This window comes from Suricata suricatta, chromosome 12, assembly GCF_006229205.1.
Source record: "Suricata suricatta isolate VVHF042 chromosome 12, meerkat_22Aug2017_6uvM2_HiC, whole genome shotgun sequence".
NCBI lineage: Eukaryota > Metazoa > Chordata > Mammalia > Carnivora > Herpestidae > Suricata > Suricata suricatta.
Genome location: NC_043711.1, coordinates 71,592,691 through 71,611,671, shown reverse-complemented (window position 1 = coordinate 71,611,671; position 18,981 = coordinate 71,592,691). Strand labels below are relative to the sequence as shown.

Sequence of the window (18,981 nt, the reverse complement as noted above, 5' to 3'; positions counted from 1 at the left end):
TCTGACACCCACTGCTAATTACCGCTGTAATTATTATTTTCTCCAAAGAAGATTGATTCTATTTTCTACCCTTACCTGACCGAGGATGCTTAAAGCCAAAAGACAGAGATCGTTAAAGTTGAAGCAGAGACCTTCTCTAGGAGCATGAAATCTGAATGCCTAAAACATAAACTAACACCCTGTTTTTCTTTCTCTCGGGTTTCACTGGTGTCTGAGTAAGTGAATATGCTGTGCTGTTTTCCTGGACACCGAGAACCAAACAGGCCTACCTGCCCCATCCCATCATATCTGAATTACAAACTATTTTGAGCATCGTTTCTGTTCGTTTCCTTCCACCTGTGCCTGTGTAGGGCAGCAGCGCCAGTCTACGGCAATGCATCCTCCTGGACCACGCATTGTAATATCTTTCTCTTTCAAATTCCGTTCCACATAGTCATTTCTCATGTTCTGTTGGAAACCCCCAAAAAATTCATTCCACACTGTCATCCCTTTGTCCTAACCAGAACAACTCGATCGTGTCGAAGAAGGCATGAACCATATCAACCAAGACATGAAGGAGGCCGAGAAAAATTTAAAAGATTTAGGGAAATGCTGTGGCCTTTTCATATGTCCTTGTAACAAGTAGGTACTGGGTACCAGCTCTAATCTGTGGCGTCCAGTTTTCTTTCTTTCTTTCTTTTTCTTTTTTTCTTTTTTAATGTCAAAGTGAATGTCTGAAGTTTTGTCTTTTTTTTCTTTGTCCTTTTCCATCTGCTTCATTCTGTGGGGATAAAATACTTGTGTTTAATCAGAACAACTGGAACGCATTGAGGAAGGGATGGACCAAATCAATAAGGACATGAAAGAAGCAGAAAAGAATTTGACGGACCTAGGAAAATTCTGCGGGCTTTGTGTGTGTCCCTGTAACAAGTAGGTGCTGCCTGCCTGCCTGAAGCTTTGGTTTCCCAAGGCCCATCTCCAAGCCTTGACACGCTCATTCCTGCCAAGCACAGAGGCAGGATGAGCATGTGGCATGCAGAACAGATCAATACCGTCTCCAATGTATTCATCTCATAGCATAGATGATATTAGTGGGAGTTACTGTTGATGCATTAAAAATCAGGCATACTACAGTGAAAAATTCACTGTCAGCAACTTTTATTGACGAACATTTCAACATTTTCCAGAAAGTGTACCTTGAGCCAGAGACCAGCCTCAAGAAAGAGGCACCCAGGGAATTTTCTTTTCCCCAACACCAAAAGCCAAAATTGCAGAGTTAGAAAAAACTGGGGGATGAGTTTGGAAGTCGAGAAACGCATATGTCATGGTTTGAATTTTTCGGAAGAAAAAGAGACCAGTAATTTGGCCTAAGCAAGCATCCGTAAGATGCAAAGTATGACAGAGATCCCCCTGCCAGTTACCCAATCTGCCCGGTGATTAGGCTATTAGGGTTAGCCACAGCTGAACCCACCTCAGAGGCCATGAGCCCTTCAGCAAGAAGTGCTCAAGCCTTACTCAAATTGGACCCATCCCTCTAAATTCTTCCTCTTGGAAGATCCACCCGTACACTGACTAAAATGTTGAAATGTGTAGATTTTGCATGCACGATATCACAAAACATTCAACTGTCCTCCAGGTTCGGCAACGCTTTTTTGGAATGTAGCAGAAATGTGACATGTGGTTATAAAGGTTTGCAACAGAAGGAACCTGAAAATGAGGGTTCTGGAAGATAGTCTCATTTGACTAGCAGCGAAAAAAAATGCATGAGTGGATTGTCCAACATGCATTTGGAAAATTAAACTTGTTACCCGATCTCCCTCATCCCTCCCACCTCCCTTTGAACAGAAGCCTTTTTCCTAAAAGCTCTCCTGATCCTAGCATTTAGAACAGCAATTGATGTCATTTCTAGCTGACTATATGACCATTCACATCCTTTAAACTTTGAGGCTGATTTTAAATATCCCACTTCCTGTTTAGGAGGGGGAGGGGCTCAATTTACAAACAAATTTAAAACTGTTTTTAAAAGAATGATCTGCAGTAAAGCCTGATTAACTGGAATCTAGCTAACTGGAACCTTCAAATGTATTGATACTTTCACTTCCTTCCAGTCTTAGTAAAAAGAGACAATTGAACAAAGTGGGGGCGGAAATCACATGAGAGACTTAAAATGGTTTTCCTTGAAGGGCAATCTGGGAAGTTTTCATTCTCTCTGTCTACATCTTATAACTTCCATACCCAAGGGAACCCAAACAAGAGTTGATATTCAGAGGAAAGGCCATCAGGCACATCAGGAGAAACTAAAACCAAGGGAAAAATCAGTCATACTCACTACCGAAAGACTCAAAGGCAGGAAAGTGGCTTGAGAATCTAACAGATAGTCAATGATCACTCATGAAACAAAATTTTCCCCCATGGCATGCTGTTATTTAAGAAAGGCATTTAGTTCACCAATATTACACGTTCCAGTTAGTCAGGATTTACCTGTATATCCTTTTCAGTGGCCACTTGTCACCCCAGGTGAGATTTCCACCTGTTTTGTGATGAATTCCAACAGAAACAATTTCCCCATTCATCAACTGTGTGGAGAGAGTGTGGAGGCAGGCCCCACTCTGGGATGGATTCTAATGTTCAGATGAAATGATGGCCCCTGTGAATTCCACATAGTAGTTGGCACTTATTCCTTATTGGACAAGAGACCCTAACTGAGCTTCAAAGCTTGACTGAAGTGTTCCCTATTGTGTGTAAATAATGCTTTAAAAACCATGTGTCACAACGCAGTGGCTGGTGGCGCCCTGGACTCTCTGAGGGCTTCGCCCTGTCTCAGCATGTTTCGAAGGACTATGATAGATGTACGGCAGTTATGTGAGTCTATGTGCAGCATTGTGGGTGCAGTGATTCGCCTTCTTTCAGAAACGCAAACTTTCCCACCCCCTTGACTTGGCCAAAGATGGTATACCAGACATTTTACATAGCAGAAAACATCACAAGGTCCAAATAACTTCTTTTAATGTGAGGAGGGAGGGGCTGGGGGTTGGAGAAAGACAAAGCCAGACTCTGAACTCTATTAAATTGGTTTTTGGATGCTGTCCCACTGAGTGGGCCCATGGCTCTTTAGCACAGTAAATTCTGACAGCTCTGAGGGCTATGACATTATACACTAGATAGTGGGAGTTGCTGAAATTCCATTTGTACAATTTTCCAATTTATCTCCAGGGTTGCTTGGTCCTCAATCTGCAAATATTAGTATTAAAGCCAGTTTTAATAGATAGCTGTGATTTTCTAGTGCAACCAAAAAAAGGGGGGGGGTTAAATTCTGGTGTCTTATAAGGGAAAATGTGAACATGGGACCAAAGAAAGTTCTCTTGTTTTTGGATGAAAAAGCGTATGGTTTCTACTATGCAAAGAACCTAAACACATCTTTGATTGCCTTAAATTCCAACACACCCACCAAAACATGCTGCACATGTTTCTATTGGGCACAACAGGTATGCCTGGATTTTAAGTTTATCTCCAAGGCAGCTCAGTGAAATATGGCCCATGGAGACCATACCAGTTCCAGACCACTCTCCCTGTCACATCCCAAGATAGCCCGAAGTAGGAGTTTGTAATCACTCCCACCTTGCCCCCTCTCCCCAGCCTGACAAAGAAGCTATTGAACCTGCGTTTCAAATCCTCATGAAGGCTATTACTGTCCTGCTAGTGCCTTTTTCGAGAATGATCAACTCCTGGAGTAGTTTGGCTTAAATGAGAATGCTTCACTTTCTACTCATGCCTGTAGCTGGTGCATGAAGAAGACATAGAGGGATTTCCTTTTCTGGTGCTAGATGGCTTGTTCTCTCTTCTATTTTCCTGCATTCATTTCACTATGCCTCTTTTACTTTTTGTCTCTGTGGACAAAGGTTTGTACATCAACTAGATGTATGTGACTGTTTGGAAGTACCGATATATTATCTAATTCAGATCGCTCTAGAGGCAACTCAAAGACCACCACCCTTGGCCAACCACCAATCCTTTATGTCCTTCATGCAGAGTTGGAATAGTTAATTCCACACATGCGTTGGGGGGGAAATTAAAACAGGGAATCTGCATGAGGGTGTGTAAAAACTCGGTCGAGTGTGTTTTTCTTGATGACAGTGTGTTGCTGTGGTGTGATGTACACACTCTACTTGGCAGTCTTGTTATGTGTCTGTCTGCCAGTATGTTTTTCTGTGTGTTTTGTGTCTCAAAATATAACCATGCCACTGAAATAGAACTGAATGTCCTCCAGCTACCTTAATCTTTGTCTTAAATCCAATGAAACTGCAAAAACAAACCAAAACAATAGCAACCTTTGGGCAAAAGTTTCAGTCTCGACAATTGCAATTGGCTCAATTGGAAATGAAATACTGAGTAGCTGAGGCATGGTGGTGGCCAACTGTTTGGGTCCAGATTATGATATATCGGTATTCTCTAATGCCTCAGAATAAAACCCATTTGCTTGGTTCGGTTCTTCGCTTCAAGAGGTAACCATTGTTGTGAGCTTGATGCTCCACCCCCTTGCCTTGTCACTCACCCTCTCTTTTGCATAGGCTTAAATCAAGTGATGCTTACAAAAAAGCCTGGGGTAATAATCAGGATGGAGTGGTGGCCAGCCAGCCTGCTCGTGTGGTGGATGAACGGGAGCAGATGGCCATCAGTGGTGGCTTCATTCGGAGGTGAGTCCTATAGCAGTTACCTATCGTTGAGTAACAAATCACCCTAAACTGAGTGGTTCTTGAAGCAACAACCATTTTACTGGTTACTTATAAATATGTGTGTTGGCTGGACAGTTCTTCCAAGAGCCCCTCTTGGGCTCCCTTATTACGTGCAGATGGGTGCAGGATCACCCAAAATGTTCTTACTTGTCTGGTGGTGGTCTGGGGCAGGACACCTCCATTCTGTTCTGTATTGCCCCTCCAGCAGAAAAGTTCTGGTTTCTGGGGTGGTGGTGGCAGCATTCCAAGGTGCAGGTTCCAGTGCACAAGCATTTACCAAGCCTTGTGAGGTTTGTCAGTTTCATCAGCCAAAGCAAGTCACATGACCACATCCAGTATCAATGCGGCAGTAAACAGGCATCTCACTCCATAAATTTAATTGAACAGAACTTACTGAAGAGATTGTTTATAGAGGCATGGTCAGGGTTAATAACAAGCAGTAGTAAAGCACTTGTGGACTAGCAGCAGCAGGATGAGTCTTAGAGGGACAGGAGCTGTTAGAACCTGACCATAGTTACACTGTGGGTGAGAGACTATAGAGAAATGCAGCTATTGCAAAATGAGCAGGAAATGAGAAAGGGAAGTAAATGCTCCCATTCGTCTCTCCTCTTGCCCTCCAGTATTTCATTGGTCACCACCAAAGTCTACTGAAGCTAGAGGGTAAGAGAAGCTGGGGGATGCAGTTGTAGAGAAGCCAGCATCTCTGGGGAGAGAGCAAAACTGGTCAAACAATGGATCTAGGGGTACAAATAGAGAATAACAAGCATGCCTGACTTCTTACTTCCTTTGAGACCTGGAAGCAAAAGCCAACTTAAATACCTATTTAAAAATCTCAAATTACACAGATCTGCCTATCCAGAACTCCACTCTCAGGAGACTAGGAAACAAAACAATAGTGACAAATTTTCCTGTTGTTAAAAAGAAAAGGAAAAAGAAAAACTATCCCTTTATAGGCTACTATGGAACTCAGCAGTGACTAGGGTACCATTCACTAGAGTAGTATACAGATAGTTATACATCTATTTCCAGACCATTGTAGCTGATATTACCAACCAATAATCCAGATTCAAGCGACAGCTTACTGTCACTTAGCTTTAAGGTTTAGATATCTATATAAAGCCTCATAGTTGACAATTCTATTCTTGTTTCTGTCTGCTCCTAGGGAAACTAGACCAAGGGTTCTCAATCCTGACTGCACATTGGAATATCCGAGGCTAATTTTTTAAAACGTCAGTAATTGAGCCTAACCTACACCACCTGAATCAGAATCTCTAGTAGTGAGATCCAGGCATCTGTGGTTTTTAAAGCTCATGTCATTTGTTGAGAATCATGCAACCAGAAGTATGCCTTAGCTGTTGATGATCAATAAAATAAATTTTTATGTAAAAAGGCTAGGAAGCTCTCCTTTAATTTCCTCTGGCCTACTCTGATTTAAAAACCTTAATGAGCCAGTCAACACTGGAAGTTACCATGGGAAATGTGTTTTACCCCTCTGGACATTTTTAGCCTATCACCATCTGTCGTGGTAAAATGTTAATTAGCCAGAACATTCTAGAATGAATACTCCATTTACATTAAGAACTACCATCTTTGGAACTTTCAAGCTGAGTTATGTAAAACACAGCAAGATGGTAAGGCACTTTGAGAGCCAACTCCTTCCTTCCCAAAATGGGACAATAATCTTTCATTGCAATTTTTTCTGTTGAAATCGGCCATTCACAATGTCACCAAAACCCTCATTGCATTGAAATCTGAGGCAATAGAAATCATTTTGAACAAGTAGCTCCCTTTGGAGTTCTTGGGAGCAAGCCAGATTAAGGGGAAGACTGTAATTATCATTACCCTTCCCATGGATGTTGGGCCCAAATGGGGAAGAACATTAGCAGAGAAATTCCCTGACTTCACACAATCAGCCTTTTCTTTCGTTCTAAATTTAACTCTTGGAGATGTCGGTTGACATTTCAGAAGGAAAATACAGTTTCTAACTAGTTCCATCTTCATTCTCTGACTTGCAATCCTCTCAACTAAAATGACTTTATTCTTAAAGAAATGAAAACTGAGATAAACGTATGAAGAGAGGAAACTATGAGCTGGTGGAAATAAGAGAAGTAGATACATTCATCTATTTAATATTGCCTTCATTAAAAATAGAAACTCAAGGGCTCAAAAATGAAACTTAAGTATTATTTTCTAAAGTGGGGGTGCCTGGCTGGCTCAGTTGATGGAACATGAGACTCATGATCTTGGGGTTGTGGGTTAGAGTCCCACATTGGGTGTAGAGATTACTTTAAATCTTTTTTTAAAAAGTTTTTAAACTTTTATTTATTTTTGAAAGATAGAGAAACAGAGAAAGAGCAAAGAAGGGGCAGAGAGAGAGGGAGACACAGAATCTGAAGCAGGTTCCAGGCTCTCAACTGTCAGCTCAGAGCCCAATACAGGGCTTGAACTCATAGACCATGAGACCTGAACCAAAGTAGGCCACTTAAGGGGGTATAGCTCAGGGGTAGCGTATTTGACAGCAAAGTAGGCCACTTAACCAACTGAGCCACCCAAGATTACTTAAAATCTTTTTTTAAAAATTACTTTCTAATGTATAAAAGCTAAAATGTCCTCATACTAAACAGAGTAAAGGTGGATAGGATTGATACCTAGCAGTCTACAGATTTTCCCTAAGCTTTGAGTCCTTGGTATTTGAGATTTTTCTCACTTTCTGTCTTCTAAAAATTGAATTTTGATTCCCAGGGTAACAAATGATGCCCGAGAAAATGAGATGGATGAAAACCTGGAGCAGGTGAGCGGTATCATTGGAAACCTCCGTCACATGGCCCTGGATATGGGCAATGAGATCGATACACAGAATCGCCAGATCGACAGGATCATGGAGAAGGTAAGCTTGTGGCAGTTAACAAGTTTCCATTGTTCATTACTTCTTCTGAAATAACCACTGAAGAAGGCTGAAGGACATAGTAAGCCCCTCAAGCTGTGACATTGGGTTCAGCCACACTAATAGATGGAAATTTCCCCCTTATTTTCTATGACAAAAATTCACCAACATATAAGTAAACAAGAGGGTAGAGTCTAGCAGATATTCCTATTTCAAGCATTGTATTAGGCAGCAAAAGACATAAATATGAGAAGGACATCATCCCCACTACTGAGAAACTCACAGCCTATAGGAGGCAGTGAGCCTCCAGACAAATTTATATAATTTACCGAGAAAGCCACACATAAAATTCTAAGTAGGGTTAAATGAGGAAAGATTTCAAAAGTTAAGTTATGGAACAATCTCCGAAAAAAAATTCAAATTGAGTCTTGAAGGTTGGTTAGGAGCTTGTCAAGAGATGATATAGGAATAGAATCAGGAAATAAGGGAAAGAATACTTTAGTCTAACCAGGAAATGAATATGAGCTTTGATTTTATAAATTCCAAAGCTTTCATGATAGTTCAAAAAGGCCCAGATTCCTTTTCTAGTTCAGCAGTTCACATGTCCAGCTCTCAAAATAGAGACCATAATCTGATGAAGTTGAGTTCACACGAGGACACCAGATGTGGCTCTAGGACTGAACTCCCTGGTGTCAACAAGAGGCATAAGGAAAAGTAGAGAGAATAGAATGGGAAGGGATGGGTTTGGGGGCTTGAGAATGGAAAAGAACAGAAAGAAACACTGGGTAGCTTTTATAAAAAGATTTGGGGGACAAAAACCCAATATCCCACACATATAAATCTGATATACTTTCTATGATCTTGTATTCTGCCCCTCCTCAATCAGTAGAGTCTTGAATATTGCTTATAATCTCTTAAAATGTCAAAATGACAACAGGAAGGAACAGATACTTTATAGGTTTAATGGTCTTCATGCATCTATAATAAATTCTAGTTGGTTAATCTTATATTGTATGAGTTTATTCCCTTGGAGATGTTGAAGTTTTCAGCCTGAAACCCTGAGTTTCTTTTAAACAATTCATTCCACTTTGGTGAGCAGAGAGAGACGCTTTGAATCAGAAGGCTAAATACTAAGTTTCTTGGAACCGAAGGCTTGAAAAAGGAAGGAGTAGACATAAAGGGAATACTTTGCCTTATTGTGCTCTATGTGCCCCATATTAAAAATATCTGCTTGCATAATATTTTGCCTGATCAATATTGAGCTACACAAAGGTCAGTGTTGGTTAGCAAAAAGCTTGTGCTTTGCTGACTTTTACACGTCATGACATACTTATCCTTGTTAAGAGCCTTTGATATGCTAAAGCTTTTAAAGCTGTGCAAATCAATAGATTTTAGAACAATATTGAGAGTTTCAAAAAGCACTGGAGCCAACACAGACTGACCTATCCATTATGGTTCAGAAAAATGAACTAAGAAATAATTGCCGAACCACCTTCCATCAGGAAATGATTTGAAAAAACAAGTAGTCCTTTTCTGTCAATGGATCCAATTTACTCACGGATGTAGGGAGATAATGTACCTCTAACTCAATTTGAGTTCCAGAAGGAGAACTTTTACTAAGAGAGAGGGGTCAAACCCTTATTGATGGACTTGGACTTGAAGTACAAAAAAGTGTTCCTGGAAAGGCAAGTGGCATCTTAATTTTGCCACTTTGCATTTCTAGCTCTCTTCTCTAGGGAAAACCTTTCATTTGGGGCCCAATTTACTACAAGGGCAAAGACGTATGCAGCTATGAGGTGTAATTGAAAGGCAGGCAAGTGGATAGGAAATAACCGTTATGATTTGTACCATCCTTTTAAGTGTGGACTTGCTTAAGAAGGGAGAGAGGGGTCTAGTTGCCTTCAAATAACCAACCTTGGTCTTACTCCCAAAATCACAACCTAAACATGATTAGATAGAGTCCATTTCAACCCAGCATTGCCCCAAATGATACACGTTATATGAGCCGCACAATTATTAGTAGACTTCCACCTTCTCATGTAAGTTCTCACTTTTAGAAACCGTTTAGAAGGTCTCCTGCATATAAGAGTAAATTAAAATCACACTGTAAGAGTAAAGAGGTTCCTCTTATGTTTCTCCCATATTCTCTCATGACCACAACAACAACCTTCACCCTACCCCACCAGTCTTTCCCATCACTTGGATTGAAAGTGAAGTTGGGGAAGTTCAAAACAATGTAAATTTTGTTTATGTTTATTTATTTTTGAGGGAAGGCAAGCAAGCATGAGTGGAGGAGAGGCAGAGAGAGGCAGACAGATGATATGCAGTGGGCTCTGCACTGACAGCAGAGAGCCCAGTTTGGGGCTTGAACTCACAAACTGCGAGATCATGACCTGAGCTGAAGTGGAACACTTAATCAGCTAAGCCACCCAGTTGCTCCCAAAACAATGTAATTTTTAATACATCCCCATGGATTATCAAGAAATTACTTTGTCTATTTAAATACCTTGCTTTCTGCTTTAAGGTATTTATATATATATATAGTCTTCTGAGATTAAGATGGTACAATTCTTTCAGAAACCTATTAAAATGTGGCAAGTTTATATTAACTGCTTTATGCTGCTCAGGAAATAGTGGTATTCAAACTTTAAATTTTTTTAATGTTTATTTATTTTTGAAAGAGAGAAAAAGAGAGAGAGAGAGAGACAGAGCATGACTAGGGGAGGGACAGAGAGAGAGGGATACACAGAATCTGAAGTAGACTACAAGCTCTGAGTTGTCAGCACAAACCTGAGGGGGGCTTGAACCCACAAACCATGAGATCATGACCTGAGCCAAAGTCCAATGCTTAACCAAACCACTTAACTGAGCCACCCAGGTGCCCTGGTATTCAAACTTTGATTTAAAGTTGTCAGTGTCAGTGGTAGGGGCATCTGGGTAATGGGTCAGTTGTGTATCTGACTCTTGATTTCAGCTCAGGTCATGATCCTGGGGTCATGGGATCGGGCCCCACATGGGGCTCTGTGCTGTTTGTGGAGCCTTCTTGGAATTCTCTCTCTGTCTGTCTCTCCCTCTGCCACTCTCTTCTGCTTGTGTATTCTCTTTCTCTTTATAAAAAAGAAAAAAGTATGTAAAGTTGTCAGCAGTAGATGCCACACATGCATTGAAATACGGTGAGGCTGAAGCTTTGGTATTCCTTGAGTTCTCCTATCAATGAGGAAACACAGCATTTGAAAAGTAAGACCTTAGGTTCCAACAACATTGCCCACTCACCAGCTAATTTCCTCATCTGAAAGACAATAAGGAAACAGTTCAAACCTCAGATGACAATGGGCTGCCAGGTAGGGTAATAAGCATCTACATCTGGCATTCTGAGCTGGGGCCTAAAAACTACCTGCCATGGTCTGAAGTTGAGATTTCTAGAGTGTTCAGAGGGGTGGGCTAAAGAGCTCCTTCTAACTCTCTTGCCAGCTCTGTGGGGGTCATCTTGCTTTCTCACAAAAGCAAATCATGTAGCATACTGGGTATGCCAGCAAGCTTAAGATTCTCTAAATAGAAATGCGAAAACTGGGGTGGGCTCTAGTCCATAAATACAGCCCTATAGCATATAAACAGAATGAACAAAGAGGCATTCTCCATATACCATGAAGGCATCTAAAAGGAAATTACCTCAGGATTTTTTTCCTAAAATATCCTATTTCTGTTATATAATAAAGAGGTAGTGGTGCCTGGGTGGCTCAGTGGGCTTTGGGTCAGGTCATGATCTCACAGTTTGTGGGTTCGAGCCCCACGTCTGGCTCTGTGCTGACAGCTAGGTCAGAGCCTGGAGCCTGCTTCAGATTCTGTATCTCCCTCTCTCTCTGACCCTCCCCTGCTCACGCTGTCTCTCTCTGTCTCTCAAAAACTAAAAAAAAAAAAAAAGAGGTAGAACCTTTTGCATCAGATATATGGGCTTGAATTTTGATTGCTTCAGAGAAAATTAGGTGGAAATCACAGATGTTTATTGAACATAGGTCTGTTCCAGAACCTTTGATGATATCCAAAGAATAACCTCATGCTCTACTTCAAGATATCCCCTTTCACTACCAAGTGAAGGCTCACCAGTGCATTCTTAATGCAAGAATTTCTAGAATGTTTGCCTCCAGAAATGCCATCCATTTTCAAATGAATGATTGTCTTCATTTGAGCTTTCCTCAGTGTTCAGACTGGAGAAATAGCATAATTCAATCTGCAAGAACATTTCACATTGGTCTGAGCCTATAATTTTCCTTTGCACCAAAGGGTCATTATTTCTTTATAGCTAAAGAGGGAGGATTTAAGAGCCAAGTAAAATTGGAAAGAATACCTATTTTCCAAATCAGGAAACTAAGGTCCAGAATATGAGTCTATAGATCAAAATAATAAAGAAAATTAATGCTCTTACTTGTTTTGAAAGTCAACTTTTGATTATCCAAACAGATGGTAGGAAACCATTGCCAGATAATTCAGAATTAGAATAATCTAGCAATATTTCTGTTTTAACTTGGCAAGTTTCTAGTTGAATGTAGATAACTCTAAATGTGCTGGGAAATCACAATTAAACTGAATAAAGAAGATCCAATTCAGTGGAGGCATGAAAGCACCAAGTACCATAGTACATGCAAAATCAGTAATCATTGAATAAATTCTGGTAGATAGAAAAACAGTTGTTTCCCTACATTGCCTCTCAGCTTTCTGCTCCTCGTCCTAGGCTGGAGAGGGGCAGACACCATTACCAATCACACTAGGACAAAACAACAGCCTAAACAGAATCTTCATCTTTGCCTCTGCTTGCTGACTCATACCCCTTTTAGTGGTGTTCGAAATAGTTCATTTTCTGGGCTTTAAAAGTTTCTCATGGTAGCAACTCTGGATTTCATGTTGCATATACAGCAAAAGGTAACCTAGGCAGTGAGATCAGTCAAGGCACAAAATAATGGTAACTTGTTAGAACAAGTCAGTTATAAGGGGCACCTGGCTAGTTCAGCCAGTAGAGCATGCTACTCTTGATCTTGGGGTCATGAGTTCAAGCCCAGATGGGGTGTGGAGCCTACATTTTTTTAAAAAGCCAATTATCAAACTTACAGAAGTGAGTCTTCAGAAATAAGGCCTAAAATTATTTTTCTAAATTTTATGTTTATTTTTTAGAGAAAGAGAGAGACAAAGCATGAGCAGGGGAGGGGCAGAGAGAGCGGGAGACAGAATTCGAAGCCGGCTCCAGGCTCTGAGCTGTCAGCACAGAGCCTGACGTGGGGCTCAAACTCACAAACCATGAGAAGCTGAAGTCGGACACTTAACTAACTGAACCACTCAGGCAACCTGAGGCCTAAAATTATTAAACCTTCCTAAAGCAAGTCAAGTTTTCATCCAACAATAATTGCAAGATACGATATATTAAGTACTTAATCTTTGTAAAAAATTATTCTAACATATTTTATATATAAACTCTTTTCATTTTCACAGCAGACCTAAGTACTATAATGATTAACATAATGATCACCTGTGTGGACTCTGACTCCACGCTGCCTGGTTTCCTCATTGGGAAAAAGGGATTAATAATAATACGAAGGAATTAATAATAATATATACCTCATAGTTGATATTAATCTTGATGTTGTCAAAGTTGAATGAATGCAACATAATACACACTCATGGTTGTTAGCAGTATTCTTTTTTATCCCCAGATTATGGACAAGAGAGCTGAGGCCCCAAGGTGTTACATAATTGGCCCAAAATGACACTGCTTATAAGTTGGCCATGATTTGAATCCAACTGTAAAAGTGGTGATAACTCAACTCAAGCTAACAGGTGTGAATGCCTAACATAGAAGTCATTGGGTGCCATTCCAGGATAGAAAGATAAATGATGTAATCCTGTCTTCAAAAGGATGCTCTCTGGTAGGGTTTAACAGCCATGAGAACTAAGATCAAGCTTCTATGATCATGTCCAAGTAGAGCCACAGGCAATGGTTCTGGAATCACAAAAGAAGTGAGGGTCGATTCTGATGGGGGAAGTTTCAAGATGCCTTCATTCAAGAAGGGGGCATTTCAATAGACCCAGAAGGAAGAATGGAATGTTACAAGGCAAACTGAATTCTGTTTTTTCTCCCTTTTTCTAGGCTGATTCCAACAAAACCAGAATTGATGAGGCCAACCAACGTGCAACGAAGATGCTGGGAAGTGGTTAAATGTGCTCACCTATGTTCTCTTCCAAATGCTGTTGGGCAAGATAGCACCTTCATGCTTTTCTCATTGTATTACCTAGTAGGTCTGCACACATACACACATCAGTCCACTCCCATTGTGAATGTTGTCTTGTGTCATTCATCAGCTTCCCAACAATATTATGTGTTTTATTCTTTCTGGGTCTCTTTCTTTCCAAAGGTTGTATATAGTAGTCATTTGGTGGCTCTAACTCCCTACATAAGATGTCTTGGATTTCATTTTCCCTTTTCTCTCCTCAGTGGTGTTTGCTGAATGACAACAATTTAGGAATGCTCAATGTGCTGTTGATTCTTTCAATACACAGTATTGTTCTTGTAAAACTGTGACATTCCACAGAGCTACTGCCACTGTCCTTTCCTTGGGTGTCAGGCTCTGAACCTCTCAAAATTTGCTGTCCTTGGTTTCTCATGGCTGTCATCTGTCTTTATGATTTCATGATTAGACAATGTGGAATTACATAACAGGCATTGCACTAAAAGTGATGTGATTTATGCATTTATGCATGAGAACTAAATAGATTTTTAGATTCCTACTTAAACAAAATCTTTCCATGACAGTAGCGTACAGATGAGAAAACACACACACACACACACACATACACACACACACACATACACACACACACCAACAGAAACAACAAAACAACAACAAAGCATGCTCAGTATTGAGACACTGTCAAGATTAAGTTATACCAGCAAAACTGAAGTAGTGTCACTTTCTTTCTGTCAATATATAGACTTATTAATCATAATCATCCTTTTTTTAAAGAAAAAAATAATTTTAAAAAAGGTGGATTTGACACACTCACCACTTAATAATTTCCAGCAAAAAATACGTTTGGATGAACTATGTCAAATGAATGTAATATAGGATTTGTTTGCTGCTTTTGAAGGCTATGTTTTGGAGAAAGCAATCTTGCTGTGAAACAGTGTGGAAATGTAAATTTTATAAGGTTGACTCTTATTAATCACCATTTCCCCCTGTGGTTTGTTATCAGTACAATTCTCTGTTGCTTAATCTAGAGCTATGCACACCAAATTGCTGAGATATTTAGTAGCTGATAAAGAAATCTTTAAAAAAATAATATAAATGAATGAAATATAGATAAACTGTGAGATAAATATCATTACAGCATGTAATAATAAATTCCTCCTGTCTCTTCTGTCAGTTTGTGAAGTGATTGACATTTTGTAGCTAGTTTAAAATTATTAAAAATTATAGACCTCAGATGGCTGCTTTAATTTCATCATGGACTCCGTCTGATTTTGCGATCACATGAGAAGGGGAAGGCTACTCCATCCCATTGCTCCTAAGAAGCCAGTTCTGTGTGCTGAGAACACTGTTTGGGAAAAACAAACAAACAAACAAACAAAAAAACCCCAGATGTCCCTTTTAGACACAATTCCAATGGCAGGTGACACTTGGCTTGATTTTTATAATCTGTTTCAGAAATACTTGTGTTCGGATTCAATGTTGGCTATGTGAGAAAATGTAGTTTCCCAGAAGACAGAAAAAATGTCTATGGAAAAAAATCTGTAGTACTTAGACTTGACCCAACATAGATTTAGGTATATTGGGTATCAGTCAATTCTTCCTTCCTCTCCCATACACCAAAAGTGAACCCTCCACAACCACACCACTGATACCTCCACTTTTTGTTAACAGCTTTATTGATGTACCATACAATTCACCATTTAAAGTTATATAAGTCAGTGGTTTTTAGTATATTCACAGAGTCATGCAATCTGGTTTTAGAGTACTTTTAGCACCCCCAAAAGAAACCCTATACCTCTTCACTCCCATTCCACTTCCACCAACCATAGGCAACCACTAACTTATGTTCTGTCTCTATAGATTTGCCTGTTTGAACATTTCATATAAAAGGAATTACACAGTATGTGGTGGCTTTGTGTCCAGCTTCTTTTAATTATCATAATGTTCCCAAAGTTTATCCATGTTGTAGCATGAAACAGAGCCTCATTCTCTTTAAGGCCAAATAATATCCCTTGTGTGGATACCACATTTTGTTCACCCATTCATCTGTTGATGGGCATTCAGGTCATTTCCACTTTGGGGCTATTATGAGCTATGCTGCTGTGTACGAACACTCATGTGCAAGTTTTTGTGCAGACATGTTTCCAGTTCTTTTGACATCATCTTTACCAGCATAAGTGCTTCTGTCACCATTAAAGCCAACACGTCCACCACCACCATCTCCACCAGCACCTGTATCACCCCTACCTCCATCATTACCACTACTGGCTTGATTACCACCGCCTTTCCCTTTCTACCTCCTCTGCAACCTCTCCATCATCCTACCTAAAACCTTCAGCACTGCTATAATCCCAGTCATACTGTCACATCCACCACCTGCCACCACTATCATCACCCTCACTCCACGTTCTGCATCACTTTCACCAATACCACCATCACCACCATTACCTCCCTAACCTCCACCACCTCTTCTGCCTCTCCCTCCGACCCCATAATATCAATACAGATGAATTTGTCCTGGTTGCCTTGATTGGCCACCAGATAATTTCATCCCTGAAAGTAGTTCTGAATATTTGCTGAGAGGAGTTAAGGAACAAAAATGGTGATGACAAACTCATTATTCTCAATAAATGTTTGCAGTTCTTCACCCTCTTCCCAAGCCTCAAAACAAGTTCTAGACATACTCAAAACTCAGAGAAGTTATTCTGAGAAATAACAATAACAGCATATTTCTCCTTTAAAGTCAAAGTAGTAGAGAGGAGAGATGCCTGGGTGGCTTAGTTGGTTGAGCATCTGCTTCAGCTCAGGTCATAATCTCATGGTTTGTGGGTTCAAGCCCTGTGTCGGGCACTGTGCTGACAGCTCAGAGCCTGGAGCCTGCTTCAGATTCTGTGTCCTCCTCTCTCTCTGACCCTCCCCTGTTCACGCTGTCTCTCTCTCTCTCAAAAATAAACAAAACATTAAAAAGAAAAAAACAAAGTAGTAGAGAGGATACTAGAATATGGAAAAAGTGAATAAATATTCTGCATATGTCAAAGCTGTTAAGGGGTCAGTGTATGGGTCATACTAGAAAGGTCTGTCCTGGGGCTCAGTCAGTTTAGCATCCAACTCTTGGTTTCGGCTCAGTTCATGATCCTGTAGTTCATGAGTTCAAGCTCTGCACTGCTAGTGCAAAGCCTGCTTGGGATTCCCTCTCTCTCTCTCTCTCTCTCTCTCTCTCTCTCTCTCTCTCTCTGCCCCTCCCTGCTTACATGCACACACACTCTCTCTCAAAATTAATAAGCATTACAAAAAGAAAAGAAAACTCTGTCCCAAATTCCATATCCTCTCAATCATCTCCACTCACTCAGGTGAGTGAGTGTTTGAGTAATTAAAACCTCATACTGGATACATGAAAAGTGAGATACAAGCATTTGGCTAAGGCCTATGACATAATTCCTTCTGAAGCACATTTCCTTAGATAATTTAGTTTGTCCAGCCTCAACTCTTATGCAGTCGGTTTCTTTTGGCTAAAGGAGGACATATTCCCTGGGGATGAATTAGCTCTGGGTAGGAACCAAATCAGGAAGTACATTAGAAATATAATTATTGGGGAAAGGCTAAATCTTCTGTCCCACTCATCCTTGGCTCTTCTACAAACAACCAGAAAGTGAAAGGTAGTCTCAGGTCCTAGGAGCAGAGTCTTTTCCTCTTGCCTGTCTCTCCATTTATATAGTTTGTTTCCCTTTTTTCACATTCTCCCCCAGCACCTCCTTTAACCAATTTTCCCAATCTCTGTGTTATTGATTTGTTAAAAATTGATGCCTGCACTCAAAATTAAGAGAAAAGGGAGAAGATTCATACTTTGTGGTCATGTACTACATGCCAGGTGCTATGTTAAGTGCCTTATTTATCTTGACTCATTAAGCCCTCTCAAAAATGCTACAAAATAGGAGTCATTAGCCCATTTTGCAATAGAAATTAATAGCTTATTTGAACAAGACCTCTCAGCTAATAATTGATGATGTAGGCATGATTCAAACCAGATGTGTATGATTCCAAAGCTATAGGGAGGCCTGAAAGATGAATCTAGGATTGTGCCTGTCTCAATTCAACCAACCAGGAAACTCTAGGAGACATTTGCCTTCAATAAGAGCAGCAAAGACAAATGTACTGAACTTCTTAGCCAAAAGTCTTGGTGAATACCTTTGATTCATTTGTTCATTCATTCATGAAATATTTACTGAGCTTCTATGCCAGGCCCTGTTCTGTATTGGGAGTACATGGGACAAGGGGAGGGGAGAAGGCAGCAGGGAGATCAGGAAAAATATTCAGCATTCATTGAATTTATATTCAATCTGGGGGAGATAGATAAACCAGCAAATCAAATATGAAGTATATTAGATGGTATGTGTCACACGGAAATGTAAGCAGTGAAGGGGGGAAAGAGGGCAGAAGGTGGAGAGGGTATTATTTTAAGATAGAATGATTGGGAAGACCTCACAGATAAGTGAAGTTTAAGTAGGGAATTTTTCAAAGTTTGGAGTCAACAAAATGATATGTCCAGGGTGAACCCATTTGAAAAGCAGATTGGGGGAATGTGAAACAAATGTACAAAGTACATCTTTTCATTTAGTAATACTGGAATCCTCTTCAGCAACTCAATCAGTCCTGGTTTTAACTATTTCTCATGTTGTCTGGAAGAAACTTGGCTCAGAGAGGAAGGAGACAAGTCCAAAGGATGAAACAAACAGCGTGCAAGGAATGAACATCAAGTCAACTTGTCTCAGTAGAGTAGAAAATGTTGACTTCAAGGTCCAAGTGGTCTTCATACAACCATTGACACACTACCTTACCTTCAAGCAAATTAGTCACAAATCTCTAGTTCTCTAGGATTTGGAAGCTCAAATCCATCTCCTAGAATGTAAGATACTTTGGAAAGCAAGGAAACTAAAGAAAAATAAACATTAACAACTCATTTAACCTCAGTGCCCATGGCTACGTCCATGATGAGGTGCCAAAGCATCCAGGCATTTGACTATTCCAGAGTCCCATTCTTAGCTCCTCCAGCCTCTTGCCATAACACAGCTTCAAGACCATTCTGTTCAGGGGGGCTTACTGCCTTAAGTTCATGATTCTCTTTCTACAAGCAACTCAGAAAAAATTGGCC

At 40.3% G+C, this 18,981-nt stretch overlaps 1 protein-coding gene across 2 annotated transcripts in view; it reads left to right on the top strand.

Annotated features, from left to right (window-relative positions):
* Positions 1–15,079, top strand: part of SNAP25 (synaptosome associated protein 25) — an 86,658-nt gene extending 71,579 nt beyond the window's left edge. The window contains exons 5-8 of one of the 2 annotated variants that reach the window (XM_029918069.1): positions 792–909; positions 4,548–4,673; positions 7,455–7,599; positions 13,733–15,079. In XM_029918069.1, the coding sequence (XP_029773929.1) occupies positions 792–909; positions 4,548–4,673; positions 7,455–7,599; positions 13,733–13,801 (458 nt within the window). In that variant the 3' untranslated portion in view covers positions 13,802–15,079. Of the gene's footprint in view, positions 1–503; positions 622–791; positions 910–4,547; positions 4,674–7,454; positions 7,600–13,732 lie in introns of both variants that reach the window. The other variant, XM_029918070.1, reaches the window with a different exon arrangement.
* The last annotated feature ends 3,902 nt before the right edge of the window (positions 15,080–18,981 follow it).